Raw genomic sequence first — 18,339 nt, 5'->3', positions numbered from 1 at the left:
TTGATATCGTAGTATTTGGAATCAACAAGCCATCCTCTGCAGGTCTACCAGCTGTGCGATCTTCAGGAAAGTACTTAACTTCCCCAAAGCTTAGTTTCCTTAGGTAAAATAAATATAATACTATAAAACACTTTGGATTTCTGTGCTAATCAAATGTTTAAAAAATATTTGGGCCAGAGTAAGAATTCAATAAATGGCAATAGTTGTTATTACAAAACTTCACTGTATTTCTTTTCATACTAATTATATTCTCTGACTTCTCTCAATGAAGACCACTAAAGAATAAATTATCCCCAGTCTCACTCTCAGGAATAGATGTGTCCTTATCCTTGATTCTTCATCCACCTAGAATGACAAGTGTGGTTTTGATTTATGGACTCAGGAAATTTTGGAATTGATTTGTTTTCCTCTTTACATTAGCTACTTGAAAGCACAGAGCTAAATTTGGGAGTTTTCTACAGCAGGCATATAGGACATCATTACACCGATTTTGTAATGATCTCTTTCTTGGCTCCCTAATACCTTTGTTTTAAGTTTGCCCCCATATTCCTTATTTTAAAATATGTTTTAACCATTTATATTATAAGCTCCTTTGCAAGTATTCAACATTTACATTTTCTGAATGTGTGTTGAGTGCCTCTCTGGGAAGGATGAGGAGGAAGGTGTGATGGGAGCCATGTATATAGCCCAGGAAGGCACACTCCTTGCTAACCCTGATGGGGTTTAGAGCCAATCGTGAAAATGCTCAGGGAAGAGAGAAGCACTTCAGAGACCTCAGACAGGGCTGGCCTGGGGAAAACTCTGAAGTTGCTGAGCTCTTTTCTCCATTGCCCGTTTCCTAAACTTATACACCACTTCCCAAGTCACCTGACCTCCCTGGGGCTCAGTTTCTGCAACTGAAAGGAGGATGGAGAAGATGAACCCAAAGGACTTTCTTAGCCGCAGTGGCTCATGATTCAGGCTGGTACACTCATAATGAGGTCAGGAAACTGCGAGAAGACCTGGATTCTCACACCAGCACCACAATTGACCTCTCTTATTTCCTCCTCTGTACAGTGACAGTAATACATGCTTCTCCTGCCATACAAGTTAGTGTGAATAAAACAAATGCAGCCAAAACTTGTTGAATGTCTACCACACAAATCATGGTGAAAATGACTGTGAATTGTAAGAAAAAAATCAATTATTTTTAATTGAATCAAGTTTGCATAGCATACAATAAAACGTTGATCCAAGTGCTCAGTTTGACGATTTCTGACTGTTGAACATACCTGTGTAATTATCACCCCAGGAAAGTTCCATTGTGCTACCAGGCAAACACTGTTTAGATTTCTAACTTCATGGATTAGTTTTGTTGTATCTTTATATTCATATCAGTAAAGTCATATGGCATTGAGTCTGGCTACTTCTACTCACCAATACTTTTAAGATGCATCCATGTTTTGCATGATTCAGTAGTTCATTTCTTTGTGTTTCTTGTTGATGAACATATGAGTTGTTTCCTGTTTATTGCTATTATGAATATGGCTCCTATGAACATACTTGGGGACTTACGATTTTATTTCTTTTTGGTTGACACTTGAGTGGTCATATGGTAGTGTGCCCGGAATTGTTGGGTTCTTGGTCTCACTGACTTCAAGAATGAAGCTGCGGACCCTCGCGGTGAGTGTTACAGCTCTTAAGGTGGCGCGTCTGGAGTTTGTTCCTTCTGATGTTCGGATGTGTTTGGAGTTTCTTCCTCCTGGTGGGTTCGTGGTCTCGCTGGCTCAGGAGTGAAGCTGCAGACCTTCGCGGTGAGTGTTACAGTTCTTAAGGCGGCGCGTCTGGAGTTGTTCGTTCCTCTCGGTGGGCTCGTGGTGTCCCTGGCTTCAGGAGTGAAGCTGCAGACCTTCGCAGTGAGTGTTACAGCTCATAAAAGCAGTGTGGACCCAAAGAGTGAGCAGTAGCAAGATTTATTGCAAAGAGCGAAAGAACAAAGCTTCCACAGTGTGGAAGGGGACCCAAGCGGGTTGCCACTGCTGGCTCGGGCAGCCTGCTTTTATTCTCTTATCTGGCTCCACCCACATCCTGCTGATTAGTGGAGCCGAGTGGTCTGTTTTGACAGGGCACTGATTGGTGCGTTTACCATCCCTGAGCCAGACATAAATGTTCTCCACATCTCCATCAGATCAGTTAGATACACAGTATGGACACAAAGGTTCTCCAAGGCCCCACCAGAGCAGCTAGATACAGAGTGTCGACTGGTGCATTCACAGACCCTGAGCTAGACACAGGGTGCTGATTGGTGTGTTTACAATCCCTGAGCTAGACATAAAGGTTCTCCACATCTCCACCAGACTCAGGAGCCCAGCTGGCTTCACCCAGTGGATCCTGCACCAGGGCTGCAGGTGTAGCTGCCTGCCAGTGCTCGCACTCCTCAGCCCTTGGGTGGTCGATGGGACTGGGCACTGTGGAGCAGGGGGTGGCGCTCGTCGGGGAGGCTCGGGCGGCACAGGAGCCCATAGAGCGGGTGGGCGGCTCAGGCATGGCGGGCTGCAGGTCCTGAGCCCTGCCCTGTGGGAAGGCAGCTAAGGCCCGGTGAGAAATCGAGCACAGTGCCGGCGGGCTGGCACTGCTGGGGGACCCAGTACAACCTCCGCAGCCGCTGGCCCGGGTGCTAAGCCCCTCATTGCCCGGGGCCGGCAGGGCCGGCCAGCTGCTCTGAGTGAGGGGCCCGCCAAGCCCACGCCCACCCGGAACTCCAGCTGGCCTGCAAGCGCCACGCAGCCCCGGTTCCCGCTCGTGCCTCTCCCTCCACACCTCCCTGCAAGCTGAGGGAGCAGGCTCCTGCCTTGGCCAGCCCAGACAGGTGCTCCCACAGTGTAGCGGTGGGCTGAAGGGCTCCTCAAGTGCCACCAAAATGGGAGCCCAGGTAGAGGAGGCGCCGAGAGCGAGCGAGGGCTGTGAGGACTGCCAGCATGCTGTCACCTCTCAGTAGGTGCATATTTAACTATCAGAGAAACTTATACATTGTTTTGCAAACTAATTTTACTACTTTACATTCCTACCAGTTGTGTATGAGAGCTCTGTTGCTTCATTGCCTCACCAGTAATTGGTGTTGTCAAGTTTCTTTATATTTTAATAATTTTCACGAGTGTTAGATGAAGATCACCATGGTCTTAACTTGAGGTTCCCCGACTAATGATGATGAGCCCTTTTCATGTTTTCATTGGCCATTTGTATATATTTTTTAGTGAAGGCAAAATATTTTGCCTTATTTAAATTGTATTTCTTTTTATATTGTTGATGTGTAGGAATTATTTATGTATTGTGGATGCAAGTTCTTTGCCAGATAGATGTAAAGTGAGAATATTTCCAGGGTTATCTATTCATTTTTAAGTGATGTCATTGTTTAGTAGACATTTTTAATTTTGGTGATATCCAATTAATCAATGTGTCCCAAATGGCTATTGTTTTTTGTGTCCTAGCAAAGAATTTTTTTTTTTGCCTGTCCAAGGGCATGATTTATTATTATTTTTTTTGCCTGTTCAAGGGTCTTCTCTGTATTTTTATGAAATATTTACAGTTCTAGCTTTTATGTTTAGGTCCATAGTCTATTGTGAATTAATACTTGTATACAGAACAAGGCAAGGATGAAGTTGTTTTTTCTGATGCTGCTTCTTCTGTAGAGGTACCCAGCTGTTCCAGCAACGTTTGTGAAAGATTGTTTTTTCCCCACTGAATTGACATGGTGCTTTGTTTAAAAAAATCAATTGACTAGATATGTGTGGATCTATTAGTCTACTTTCTATTTTGTATGTTTGTATGTTTCTGTGAACATCACATTGCCATAATTACTATTGCCTTATTATAAATCCTCAAGTCAGTATAAGTCTCTCAACTTTGTTCATCTTTGTCAAGATTGTCTGCACAGGCCAGGCAGGTGGCTCACCCCTGTGATTTCAACACTTTGGGAGGCCGAGATGGGTGGATCACCTGAGGTCGAGAGTTCAAAACCAGCCTGACCAACATGGAGAAACCCTGTCTCTACTAAAAATACAAAAGTAACCAGACGTGGTAGTGCATGCCTGTAATCCCAGCTACTCAGGAGGCTGAGGCAGGAGAATCACTTGAACCCGGGAGGCAGAGGTTGCAGTGAGCCGAGATCGCGTCATTGCACTCACTCCAGCCTGGGCAACGAGCAAAATTCCGTCTCTGTCCGGACAATCCTAGATTATTTGCATTTTCATATGAATTTTAGAAAGAGCTTCTTATTTCTTCAAAAATTTTTCCAGGGATTTGGATTGGATTGCATTAAATATATAGATTCTGTAATATATACAGTCTAAAAATATATGGTGTGGAGAATAGATGTCTTAAGTCTTCCAATCCATAAAGGTGGTATATCCCTTTATTACTTAGATGTTTCATCTCTGTTAGTAATATTTTGTAATTTTCACAAAAGATATTGAGAGGTGACAGTGTGCTGGCAGTCCTCACAGCCCTCGCTCGCTCTCGGCACCTCCTCTGCCCAGGCTCCCATTTTGGTGGCACTTGAGGAGCCCTTCAGCCCACCACTACACTGTGGGAGCACCTGTCTGGGCTGGCCAAGGCAGGAGCCTGCTCCCTCAGCTTGCAGAGAGGTGTGGAGGGAGAGGCACGAGAGGGAACTGGGGCTGCGTGGCGCTTGCGGGCCAGCTGGAGTTCCGGGTAGGCGTGGGCTTGGCAGGACCCTCACTCAGAGCAGCCGGCCGGCTCTGCCGGCCCCGGGCAATGAGGGGCTTAGCACCTGGGCCAGCGGCTGCGGAGGGTGTACTGGGCCCCCCAGCAGTGCCAGCCCGCCGGCGCTGTGCTCGATTTCTCACCAGGCCTTAGCTGCCTTCCCACGGGGCAGGGCTCAGGACCTGCAGCCTGCCATGCCTGAGCCCCCCACCCCCTCCATGGGCTCCTGTGCGGCCCGAGCCTCCCCGACGAGCACCACCCCCTGCTCCACAGCGCCCAGTCCCATCGACCACCCAAGGGCTGAGGAGTGCCAGCGCTGGCAGGCAGCTCCACCTGCAGTCCTGGTGCAGGATCCACTGGGTGAAGCCAGCTGGGCTTCTGAGTCTGGTGGAGATGTGGAGAACCTTTATGTCTAGCTCAGGGATTGTAAACACACCAGTCAGCACCCTGTGTCTAGCTCAGGGTCTGTGAGTGCACCAATTGACACTCTGTATCTGGCTCCTCTGGTGGGGCCTTAGAGAACTTTTGTGTCAATACTCTGTATCTAACTGATCTGATGGGGACGTGAAGAACCTTTATGTCTAGCTCAGGGATGGTAAACGCACCAATCAGCGCCCTGTCAAAACAGACCACTCGGCTCCACCAATCAGCAGGATGTGGGTGGAGCCAGATAAGAGAATAAAAGCAGGCTGCCCAAGCCAGCAGTGGCAACCCGCTCGGGTCCCCTTCCGCACTGTGGAAGCTTTGTTCTTTTGCTCTTTGCAATAAATTTTGCTACTGCTCACTCTTTGGGTCCACACTGCTTTTATGAGCTGTAACACTCACTGCGAAGGTCTGCAGCTTCACTCCTGAAGCCAGGGACATCACGAGCCCACCAGAAGGAAGAAACTCAGAACACATCCGAACATCAGAAGGAACAAACTCCAGACGCGCCACCTTAAGAGCTGTAACACTCACCGCGAGGGTCCGCAGCTTCATTCTTGAAGTCAGTGAGACCAAGAACCCACCAATTCCGGACAGAATATCTCATATATTATCCAATGAATTTATACTTTGGTATTTTGATTTTTAAATGCTATGGTAAATGGCATTTTTAACAAACTTCACTTTTGAAGTTTCCATCTCTAAGATATAGAACTACTATTGATTCTTATATTCCATGATCTTGATAAACTTAATATTTCTAGCAGTTTTTTTTTTTTGTAGATTTCAAAGGTTGGTCTACATATAATTATGCTCTCTATTAAAACCAGTAGTTTTAATTCTTCTCAATCTTTATGCTTTCTAATTTTATTTTTATTTCTTCACTTGTTGCAAAGCAGTTGTCCCAGGTGGGAGCCAAAATCTTTATCTCATTACTAATCTTAGGAAAAAGCAAAATGTTTCACTACTATGAAGGTCACCTGTAGGTTTCTTATAGATGTTCTTTATCAGATTAAGAAAGGTCATTTCTACTCTCGGTTTTCTGATCGTTATTAATTCAGAAAGGGTGTTGAATTTTGTCAGATGCTTTTATTTGCATTTATTGAGATAATTACATATTTTTACTTATTATGTGGTGAATTATCTTGATTGGGTAAAAAGAATTAAAATAATTGTCTCATTAAACATTTTGCCTGTCAGCTATGGGTTTCCCTTTTCCTTTTGTTAAATAACAGTTCTGCCACAAAATAAAAATCTAGAAACACACATTCCCCTTTGGCCTCCTTAAAAAAAATTAAAGCTTCAGCAATTGCACCCCTCTCTGTTACTTCCCCATAGTGAACCCCCATCCTTCTGGGAAAGCAAAAAGCCTGGGGCGCACTTGTGTACTTGAGACGCGGAGCCCCTCTCACCTTTGGCATCCCCCGGGGACCCCTCTTCCACCCTCAGCCCTCCCCTCCTCTTCCTCTGAAGAGCCGGGCGGCCGCTGCGGCCAGCGGTCCTCCCTCCTGGCATCCTCTGCTGTGAACGGCGGCCTGCAGGGTGCTTGCGAGCGGCCCGGGCGCGCCCCCTTCCGGCCCTGCAGGTCACCCGGCTACCGCCCGGGTTTTCCCGGGACCAGCGCCGCGAGGCTGGGGAGGAAGCGCCAGACGCCTGGGGGCCCACGCCGTCCGCGGGAAAAGGGCAAGGCGCTGGGTTTTCCAACTGCGACCTTTGGACCCCGCGATCCAGTAGCTCCGGTAACTCCACGCGGGGCGCCTGGGTGGAGCAGCCGGTCCTGGAGCACAGCTGCGAGGAGCACCCAGACCGAAGGGCCCCTAGACCGGGACCCCCAAGTCTGGGAGGATTCTACGCCCGGGAGCGCCCCAGACTGAGAGCGCCCCAGACCGCGACACTCCCGGACCCGGAGCGTCGCCCCACCGCGGGCAGTGCCCAACTGCAGCTTCCACTGGCCGGGGTTAGCAGCCAGGAGCTGCCAGACGCCTGACATTCTTCTTTCTTTCTGTTCCTACTTCTTTTCCTTCTTCTTCTTTTTGCTTTGTTTTGTTTTGTTTTTGTTTTTGTAGCCCTCTCTGGGTGCCTTATCTCTTTAATCACACCTCTCTTTCACTTTCCACGGTAGTCAGGAGGCGGGGATCGCTGCTTCTCACCTACTTTCTGAACTTGGCCTCCGCAGTCGCGACCTGGCGTGAAGGAGGAGCTGCCGCCCCCGCCCAGCCTCGGGGACGCCTCTCTGAAGGTAAGCGTGGGCTCCGCTGCCACCCGCATACCCTCCCCACCCCCCAGGGGAAGGGAAGACCACCATCCGGGGAGGGATTCTCAAAACAAGATCAATTAAGAGAGAGAGAGATAGTGTGTGTGTGAATACGTGTGAATAATTGATGAGACAGCATCCTGTCTTTCTCTGAAAGTATAGTTTCAGAAATTAAGACATCCCCAATTATTTTCTGGAGAGGTGAGAACGACTGAAATAAATGATAACAATAGTTGTCATTTTTTAAGTGCTTACTGTGTACCTGACATTGTAGAAAATTTTTAGATATCTTATTTTCACTTAATCCTCCTAAGGGCCACATGAAGTAGGAACTATTATTATGCTTTAATAAGAGGGAGGAGGACTTCCCTCATTTATCCAAGAGTATCCAGCTACTAAGAAGTAGATCCCAGACCCACACCTACTGTTTTTCTGATTCCAGAGTCTTTGTCTTTTTTCTGCCCAGCCTTGGGAAGTTAAAATGCCCAGCAGGTTGCATCGCAGTTATCAGACAAATTAATGAGGTGTCAATTGCAGCCAGATACAGAGATCCAAGATTATTGTATGCATTTCACTGACTTCCCTTGCTTCATTCTCAAGACCCTTTGCAAATACCGATTTTGTGTCATACACAGTGCTGCTATTGGGAGCACACCTCTCAACCTCAGGGCCTTGGATGGGCTAGGAGGGGTAAATTTGGGGAATTGGGTTTGTGCAGGTTCTGGGGACAGTGTGTTCCCTCTCCCTGCACAAATACACATCCAAAGGCTAAGAACTAAGGCTAAGGTCTAGGAACGTGGCTTGAAAAGCAGGGTCTATAATCCCAGCACTTTGGGAAGCTGAGGTGGGTGGATCATGAGGTCAGGAGATCGAGACCATCCTGGCTAACATGGTGAAACCCCGTCTCTACTAAAAATACAGAAAATTAGCCAGGCGTGGTGGCATGCATCTGTAATCCCAGCTACTTGGGAGGCTGAGGCAGGAGAATCACTTGAACCCGGGAGGTGATGGAGATGGGCTTGGACAAAGGCATACGCCATTTGGGGCTGTTGCAGTTGGAGAGCTTCCTTAAGAAGGCAAATATTGAGCCAAGTTGCAAGGACTCTAGGGACCTGGCAGCTGGGAGAAGTGGGGAGGGTGGCCTAGGTAGCACAGGCATAGGCAGATTTGGGGGGAAGCATAAGGCTAACAACAGACACTTGTGTGACAAGGACTATAAGGTGGCATTGATTTTCTTGGCCTTACAGATGAGAAGCCAAATTCCACACAAATTCTTTTGTTTGTTAGAGTTTAAGAGTGTGTGTATGTTATGCTCCAAAATCATTTTCTTCTCTTTGCATTTGGTTGTTTTATCATCTCACAGGCTGAGTAAAATGACTATGCATGGAACACTGTAGAAGGAAAATTATATTGAAAAAAACTGGTGTTATGATTTTCATCCAGGCATTTTGTCTCAGGAGTTGCTCAATTGTATGTGTTGCTAATGAGTGATTTATATTGAGGCATCTACATTGATTCATGTGTGTCCTTGTGAATAGCTGTAATCTGAGGCTGGCCATTTCACTTTCTCAAATCTCAGGTTCCTCATTAGAAAGAGCTTTGAAATGGCTCTTTCCCTGTACATTATGTGTTTCTGTGAATTACTTTTAGAGAAAGGTCAGTTTCTCAGGGTGGGGCCCATAAACGAGGGCAACTGGGCAGAGCCAGGGGTTCAGGTGACTGTTTGGACCCTCTGGAAGGGCTTTTTACTGTGCTGCCTTGGGAGACAGAGTGGTCAGCTTGGATCTGACCTTAAGCCTAGGTCACCCAATTTTTGAAGGAAACTTTTTTTTTCATTTAGAGAAAACTTCATGCCTTTGGGTGATTTAGGTAAGTTTGTGACTATTCGTTATGTGTGTGTACACAAATGTATGTACTTATGTACATGCACAATATTTAATATGTCTTAGACACATCAAACATGTGCATTTAAGATGTATTAAATGTACTTTCCTAAGAATACAAATAAGTGCCCTATGTCGGCGGCTCTCTACCTGACTGTACATTAGAGTCACCTGCGGAGTTCTGAGGACTCAGGATGCCCAGTCTGTCCTCCAGACCGCTGGGTGGAGCCCGGGCATCATTATTTTTTTTCCAAACTTGGGTGAGAGCTGGTGGCCTAGACTTCATATTAGTTGCTAAAACATACTTTCCAAGATATCATGCTTTAAAAAGCATTTCAAAAGTAGATTATGCAGATGTGCCAATGGATCAGATGATCACCTAGATTCAAAATTATGTATATTTTATTTATTTAATTCATTCAATAATTCAGCAAATAACAAAGAAACAAGCAGACATAAAGTGAAAATATGACAGTTAGTGATAAGTGCTATGAATAGAAAAACTAAACGTGGGAGGGTAGAGGAACACTGGTGTGTGTGTGTGTGTGTGTGTGCGTGTGCATATGCATGTGCATGTTTGCATTTGGGCAAGCATGCTGTGCTAGATTTTCAGTAGAGTGCTCAAGGAGGACCTGTACGTTATAAGCTAGTGTCAGCAAACCGTAGGGGAAATACAGGATTATTTAATTAACAATGGAGACGTAATTAGTAGGTATTTGAGGAAAGTAAGTTTAGTTACTCCCTATCTTCATGTCAGTCAAGAAAATTAATTGTTGGTGGATGAAACACGTTAAATATAAAAACAAAACAAAACAATACTGAGCCATAAAAATGAAGAAACTACGTAAGCATCTATTTGATCACCAACAGGAAAGGATATTCTACACTTAAAAGTAATGAAAACATCTCAAAGCAAAAGAATGATTGGTTTGACTACATCAATATAAAATTTGTCATATATTAGCATAACAAAAGAGAGAAAGTAAATAACAAGTTAGACAAACATCTGAAAACTGGACAAAAGACATAAAGAGATGGTTCATAAACATGAAAACAAAATGGCTGATAATAAGTGATTAATATTTGCCTCATTTATACCCAAAGAAATGCAAACTCAGAAAACAATGAGATACCATTTTTCCATTTTGGCTGTGTGATTACATTTTAAAAGTAAGCTGCTCAGTGCGCTTCTGGGTGTGGTCGATAGGTGCTGTCTTGTGCTATTGAGTGAGAGAATACGAATATTGCAACATTTCTGGAATGCAGTTTGGCAGCATGCATGTGGCAGGTTTCAATGTAGTCTTCAACTCAATCACTGTACTGCCATCGAGTAACATCCAGGAAATAATAAGAAATGTAGACAAATAATAATAGCTAACATTTAAGTGGTATTACCATTCACCAGACACTTGCAATAGTAACTCATTTAACTTTCACATCAGCTCCAGGAGATGGTATTATTATCCCTTTCTATAGATAAGAAAGTTGAGGCACAGAACAGTTAAGTCAGCTGCCCACAATCGGTTAGCTGGTAGAGGGTAGAATGGAGATTCAAATCCACCCAGGCTGCCACCTGAGCCCATGCTGCAAAAAAAAACTGAGCCATCCTGCCTTACCTGTGAAGATGGTCATGTGATTATCTCATAATACATCTGGTAAATGATAATATATCCACACGAAGTAATATTAAGTGGCAATTAGAGTGGTTTTAACGAAGAGTTTTGTGACATAGGAAAAATGCTCATTATGTAAAATTAAGTGGAAATGCAGGATATGCAATTATTTAAACAACTTTTTTTTTTTTTTTTGAGACGGAGTGTCGCTCTGTCTCCCAGGCTGGAGTGCAGTGATGAGATCTTGGCTCACTGCAAGCTCCGCCTCCCGGGTTCACACCATTCTCTTTCCTCAGCCTCCCGAGTAGCTGGGACTACAGGCGCCTGCCAACATGCCCGGCTGATTTTTTGTATTTGTAGTAGAGACGGGGTTTCACCGTGTTATCCAGGATGGTCTCAGTCTCCTGACCTCGTGATCTGCCCATCTCGGCTTCCTAAAGTGCTGGGATTGCAGGCATGAGCCACCGTGCCTGCCCAAACATCTTAATTATGTGACAACATTTATAAAAAGTACAAGAAAACATGCTAAAATATTATACATGTTGAGATTATTTTCTTCTTTCAGTCTTCATTTTGTAAATGTCCTGCATTGAGTGTAAATTGCTTTAGAAATCAGAAAACCTTTAAAAAGAAAGAAACATAAGAGTTATGGAGAAGCAAAAATATTGATATTAAACATAACAATTAAAAATCCTTAAAATTCTTACATGTAAGACATTTAATATTTATATTATTCTATAACTATTTTATTAATACTTGCTAGAGTATCTGTTACATTTATCAGAATAACTCTTTTTCTGGAAATGAATTCATTATTTAGTATAAGCTAAATCTCTTAAATTCACACATAAAGCTTAAGTACATTAAAAATTTTACATACACACATCCACATTTGCAGAATGCTGTGCAAATACCAACTAATTTTTATATACTGAGATCTTAATATGTTTCATATTGAAATTCAGAGTTAAATTGTCAGTTTGCTGAATCATCTCCTAATAACTTTGTCTCTTGGTAGATATTGAATTTTTTTTAAAGTGGTGCTTTTTATAAGGTTATATCAGCCTTAATCAGAGTGACATAAAGGAAATAACATTTTTTATTCTATCCAAGATAAAAGAATAGGCAGAGATAATAATAAAAGTGTGTGGAGGTAGTGGGGGAGTTTTCAAACCATAGAACTGGTCTAATTTGATTATGCACAGTTGGTACTTTCCATTCATACTTGTTTCTTTGGCCTTTACATTATTGATTATTATCTCTTGGAAATTCCACCAAATATTTGGTGATTTTTCCCTAAGGATGGATGTGAATGGTTTGGCAGCTTAGCCATTAAGCTTTATCCTGGATTCAGGCATTGAGAACCCTATTTTTAAGATGGAAGATGAGTAGTTATTGGTGAGAGGGGAATTATTCTGAGCTGAGAAGCTGCCATGCACTCAGGAAATCTCCATAGATGGTTTAAGTCTCCAAGCCTTAGATGGTTTAATCACTCAGTAATTCCAGAGGCAGGCCTTTTTATCATCTCCGTTTTGGTAATGAGTAAACAGGCTCTAAGACTTGCTCAAGTTTTGCACAGCTTGTCAGGACTCAAACTGGAGTGGCAGCCCAGGTTTGTGTATTTCTGAAACCAGACTCTGCCATCAGGCTGTGCTCCCTGCACTCAGGATGGTAAACAAGGGATATGGTGTTGTTTATGCAGTATTTAGACTCTGAATGGTCTCCACTGTGGGGGATCCTTTCTCCATTGGGCTCTCAAAGCTGTAATCAGAAGTCCAAATGCTAGGTTGTAGTAGGATCAAAGTTCAATGCAGATCTTAGTTCCACTGGGTCACAGCCAATGTAAAGGAGGAGTCTGGAGTGCAGGAGACTGTCACTTCATCCCTCCATTTCCCTAAAGTAAACTCATATGGGCAGCCACAGACACATGCAAACGCATGCACACACCTATGCCTCAGTGACACATGTTAGTGAGTGCTGGCCATGTGCTAGGCATGGTGCTGGATTTTAGTGATACGGTGAAGAGTAAAATAGACAGTACCTAGAATTATGAAACCTACGTTCTGAAGAAGGAAGATGGATTTTTAAAAATTCAATCCTAAATGAAGATCTCATTACAGTTCAGGAACATTTTGAAGTGAAAACACACACACACTCTCTTACACGGGCAGAACTGCCATACATAGCTCAGCGTGTCACAGATTGTTTATTCACAGAATGGTAATATTTGTAGCAGCACTGTTGTTCTCAACTTTGACCTTGGAAGCAGGATTTAGTAAACCAGGCCTGAAATCCATCAGATTCTGTTGTATCAGTAAAATAAATTACTAGGGATTTCTTCCAGAAGCAAAACTTCATTGCCTTGAAATTTTATTAATTTTATACGGCCGAAAGTTCTGAGAATTGGTTGCTATATTAAGGATTATAAAAATCTTCTAGGTTGGTTTTTAAAAAATCTGTGTGCCAGAAGATTTTTAAACCTTCATAAGATAGGCATGCTTTTGTTTGAAAGCTTTGGCTGAATCTGTTTTATTCTGTTTTCCAGAGAAGCCATTTAAAGCAGAATCCAAACCATGAATTGTAGAGAATTACCCTTGACCCTTTGGGTGCTTATATTTGTAAGCACTGCAGGTAAGTGATTATACACATTCTCAAACATATTTCATTAGCAATCGAGGAAGAATGTCAAAGTTTTTTTTTTTATGTGGTGGCTACTGAAGATGCTGAATTTATTCAGGAAAGAAAAGATTCTGCCGTCTGAGTTTATGTAGTGAGAGCATAGTGAAAAACTTGCATCTTGAAATAAATTACATTTATCTGAGGTGAAAATTTATTTCATGTTATTTGAAACTGAGGAGGTGGCAGCCATCTTTATTATTGGGTTTTAGGAAGTTTGAAACACACTCTCTCCTCCCTGAGAGGGAGGCGAAGATTCATCTCATTATTTAGGTAATAATGAGAAAAGTAAATGACAAATACATTAGACAGGTTTAAAAAAATTAGAGTGAGACGGAACATACAAAAAAGAGACTGGCTAGACCAAGGAGCTCAAGTAGGCTTCATAGTAGATGTCAAATACCAATTTTAATTTATTAGCAGTGATTGCCTAGAGTTGTTTTTTTTTAATTGAGAAGGATTCTGAGACTCTTTTCTTTAGCGTTTCATGATTGAATAGCAAGGCATTTCTTAGGCTTTGGGGGAGAAAGTGGGAGCACAAATATTAATTTGCCTTGATCTATTATCTAGGAGAGGGAAACACATGGGCTCATTTCCCTACTTTGATAATTACTGCTGAAGAGATAGCTGAATTAAGCTTTTGGTACTTTCAAATAACACAGGTCCAATCTCAGGGCATATTTACTTACGTGAATCCATTTATTATTGAGATCTCTGGAATACAACCCTACCAAGATGGTAAAAGAATGAGGTAGATCTTCGTTTTTTTATATGTAATGATCTGTCGGAAACAAGTGAGTGGAAAAGCAAGGTGCAGGAAAATGTGTCATGAGTTCCATGTCCTGTGGACATACACTAATAGCCTTACTTCTCATTATAATGAGAGCACGTTTCAGGCACAGAAACAGCTATGCAGCCAGTTGTGCAAAGTTGCCAAGCTCCTAGCTGCCTGCCCTGGAGAGCACTTTTCATGAATGTTTCACTCTAGGGAGACATGACAATGTTCTACCTGTAGGATTCACTGAAACTAGTTGAGTTTAAGTGACAAAATGCTATGATTGTCCAAACCCAAGACAGTTTCAAACACAGACTTTATTCCAAAGGGCATTGGTTGTTGGCCCTGCTGGGTTCTTATACTGCGTTTATGGAACAATAGGAGTGCCTATTTTGGCACTTGGAACTCCACAAACCTTGAATTCCTCTTATTTATCCCATCAAGGACCATTTCCAATAAGCATTATGGTAATCAACAAAGCCTCTAATGGTAAACCATGATTAGATATCCAAAGCTTCTAGCTGCCTGAGGAGGGGGGTGGTGTGGACTTTCAACTGTCAACCTCCCACCTCTGGAAAGTGTGTAATTCACATTAAGTTTCTTCAAATGATAATACTTCCAGAGAGCACATGTCCATCCAAACACAGTCATATGTGTTTATAGAAGCTTTTTAAGACAAGCGAAAACCTGAAAACCTAAAAATAACCCAATATCCAATAGACATTTGTTTAATAAACCAAATCCCCAACATGCATCCTTTTATAAAATGGATAAATTGCCAAATGGTAACAAGATTAGATACTACATTGCAATGAGAAAAGAACACATCACTGCTACAGCATGAATGCATTTATAACATAATCATGTCAAAATAACCCAGACATAAAGGAGCACATATTGTATGGTCTATGCACTTTATTATATTAACTCTAAAACAGGAAAATAAATGAACTGTTAATGACTCACCAGGGTTTTGCATGTCAATTGAAGCTGACACCCACATATACACATGTATCACACCTTCTATGTTGAAGTATTAGTATAAGATAGAGATTGTATTGCAACCAGAAAACATGAAGTTGGTGCTCCTTAACTCTTGTGTTTTGAGGTAGATTCGACATCCATGTTTTCAAAGAATGTGCATTAGTCCATTCTCATGCTGCTAATAAAGGCATACTTGAGACTGGGTAATTTATAAAAGAAAGAGACTTTATTGATTCACAGTTCTGTATGGCTGGGGAGGCCTCAGGAAACTTACAATCATAGTGAAAGGGGAAGAAAACATATCCTTCTTCACATGGGGGCATCAAGGACAAGGCTGAGCAAAAAGGGGAAAAGCCCCTTATAAAAACATCAGATCTTATGAGAACTCACTCACTATCAGGAGCACAGCATGATGGTAATCACCCCCATGATTAAATTACCTTCCACCAGGTCCCTCCTATGACACATGGGGCTTATGGGAACTACAATTCAAGATGATTTGGGTTGGGATGCAGCCAAATCATATCATTCCACCCCTGGCCTCTCCGAAATCTCATGCTCTCACATTTCAAAACACAATCATGCCCTTCTAACAGTCCCCCAAAGTCTTCACTCATTCCAGCATTAACTCTAAAATCGAAGTCCAAAGTCTCATCTGAGACAAGGCAAGTCCCTTCCTATGAGTCGGTAAATTCAAGAGCAATTTAGTTACTTCTTAGGTACAATGGGAGTACAAGCATTGAGTAAATACACCCCTTCCAAATGGGAGAAATTGACTAAAACAAAGGGGCTACTGGCCCCATGCAAGTTCTAAATTTAATAGGGCAGTCATTAAACCTTAAAGTTCCAAAATAGTCTCCTTCAACTCCATGTCTCATATCCAGGTCATGCTGCTGCAAGAGGTAGGATCCCATGGCCTTGGGCAGCTACGCTCCTGTGGCTTTGCAGGGTACATCTCCCCTCCTGGCTTCTTTCATTGGCTGGTGTGGAGTTTCTGGGCTTTTTCAAGTGCATGGTGTAAGCTGTCAGTGAATCGATCATCCTGGGGCCTGGAGGATGGTGGATGTCTTCTCTTAACTCCACTAGCTGTACCCCAATGGGGACTCTGTATGGGAGCCCCAACACCACATTTCCCTTCCACACTACCCTAGCAAAGGTTCTCCATGAGGATTCCACCCCTGCAGCAAACTTTTGCCTGGACATCCAGCGTTTCCATACATCCTCTGAAACCTAGACGTAGGTTCCCAAACCTCAATTCTTGACTTCTGTGCACCTGCAGGCTCAACACCATGTGGAAGCTGCCAAGGTTTGGGGCTTGCACCCTCTGAAGCCACAGCCTGACCTGGTATCTTGGCCTGTTTTAGCAATGGCTGGAGGGGTAGGATGCAGGGCACCAAGTCCCTAGGCTGCACACAGAAGGGTGCCCTGGGCCCATCCCAGGAAATCATTTTTTCCTGTTAGGCCTCTGGGCTTGTGATGAGAGGGGCTGCCATGAAGATCTCTGACATACCCTAGAGGCATTTTTCCCATTAACTTGGCAATTAACATTTGGGTCCTCATTTCTTATGCAAATTTCTGCAACCAGCTTTAATTCTGCACCCCCCATCCCTGCGAACATGGATTTTTCTCTCCTACCACATCCTCAGGCTGTGAATTTTCCAAACTCTTATGCTCTGTCACCTCTTGAATGATTTGCTCTTTAGAAATTTCTTCTTCCAGATAATCATCTCTCAAGTTCAAAGTTCCGTAGATCTCTAGGACAAGGGCAAAATGCAACTAATCTCTTTGCTAAAACATAACAAGAGTCATTTTTGCTCCAGCTCCCCAAAAGTTCCTCATCTCCATCTGAGACCACCTCAGCCTGGACTTTACTGTCCATAATATTATCAGCATTTTGGTCAAAGCCGTTTAGCAAATCTTTAGGAAGTTCCAAACTTTTCCATATTTTCTTATCTTCTTCTGAGCCCTCCAAACTGTTCCAACCTCTGCCTGTATGCAGTTCCAAAGTCACTTCCACATTTTGGGTATCTTTGCAGTAGCACCCCACTCCTGGTACCAATTTACTGTATTAGTCCATTCTCACACTTCTAATAAAGGCATACCTGAGACCAGGTAATTTATAAAGGAGAAAGATTTAATGGACTCAGTTCTGCAGGGCTGGGAGGCCTCAGGAAACTTACAAAAGGGGGGAAAGCCCCTTATAAAACCATCAGATCTCACTATCATGAGAACAGCGTGAGAGTGACTGCCCCCATGATTAAATTCAAGATGAGGTTTGGATGGGGAGACAGCCAAACCGTATCAGAATACTTCTATCACATCACTTCCTCTTTATATTGTGGTTAACAATTTTGAGTTAAAACCAGACTGCTGCTTTGAGAAACAAACCCTGACTATAGACAGGGCATTCTGTCCATGTCCTAAGGGAAATGTTTCATTCAATTTAAATACTCTCATCCTCAAAATGCGGTAAAAGTGCACCCGAGAGTCACTGGAAGGTAGATTATGAGAAAGACCCATTAATGCTGAACTTGAAGTACCACAAGTGCAGAAAGAGGGGAAGGAGCAACTATCCTGTGTAGATGAGGGTCAGATATATTTCCAAAGCCAGAGAATCTGGGTCAATTGAGAAAGAGGGAAAGTGACAGATATGCAAATTTGGATTGATATTATATTAATGAATTCTTGATTATCCACACAGTGACCTACAGTAATAATAAATGTACACACACTGTAAGTTACATAGGCACACCTTTAACCATCCCCACACTTGCCAGGGAATGTTAGATAGGCAGGGTGAATGCAAGGTGAGTGAGATTTCTGATGGTGCAGAAGAAGAATGCCAAGGCTGCTAGGTTTCTTATTTTCTTTTCTACTGAGACTCCTCAGCAGGGTATGTTTTGAGGTAGGTATGGCAGCACTGTGACTTCTGTGGTTTTCCTTATGAAGAAGTTGTAATGTGTAATATTTTCTTCTAAGAGATGACACAATTATCAGTCTTCTAGCTATGGTTGGTTAAGTTCTGATACC

General features: G+C 43.1%; 1 protein-coding gene across 7 annotated transcripts in view; it reads left to right on the top strand.

The window, feature by feature from the left end:
* The first annotated feature begins 6,737 nt into the window (after nt 1–6,737).
* IL18R1 (interleukin 18 receptor 1) overlaps nt 6,738–18,339 on the top strand; it is a 42,091-nt gene continuing 30,489 nt past the window's right edge. For 5 of the 7 annotated variants that reach the window (XM_030827159.1, XM_030827164.1, XM_030827163.1 and 2 more), the window contains exons 1-2: nt 6,738–7,363; nt 13,420–13,505. In XM_030827159.1, coding sequence (XP_030683019.1) covers nt 13,448–13,505 — 58 coding nt within the window. In that variant the 5' untranslated portion in view covers nt 6,738–7,363; nt 13,420–13,447. The remainder of the gene's footprint in view (nt 7,364–13,419; nt 13,506–18,339) is intronic. The other 2 variants (XM_030827161.1, XM_012512423.2) reach the window with 2 other exon arrangements.

This window comes from Nomascus leucogenys, chromosome 14, assembly GCF_006542625.1.
Source record: "Nomascus leucogenys isolate Asia chromosome 14, Asia_NLE_v1, whole genome shotgun sequence".
NCBI lineage: Eukaryota > Metazoa > Chordata > Mammalia > Primates > Hylobatidae > Nomascus > Nomascus leucogenys.
The sequence above is the reverse complement of the archived record's forward strand: the minus strand, read 5'-3'. Positions and strand labels throughout refer to the sequence as shown.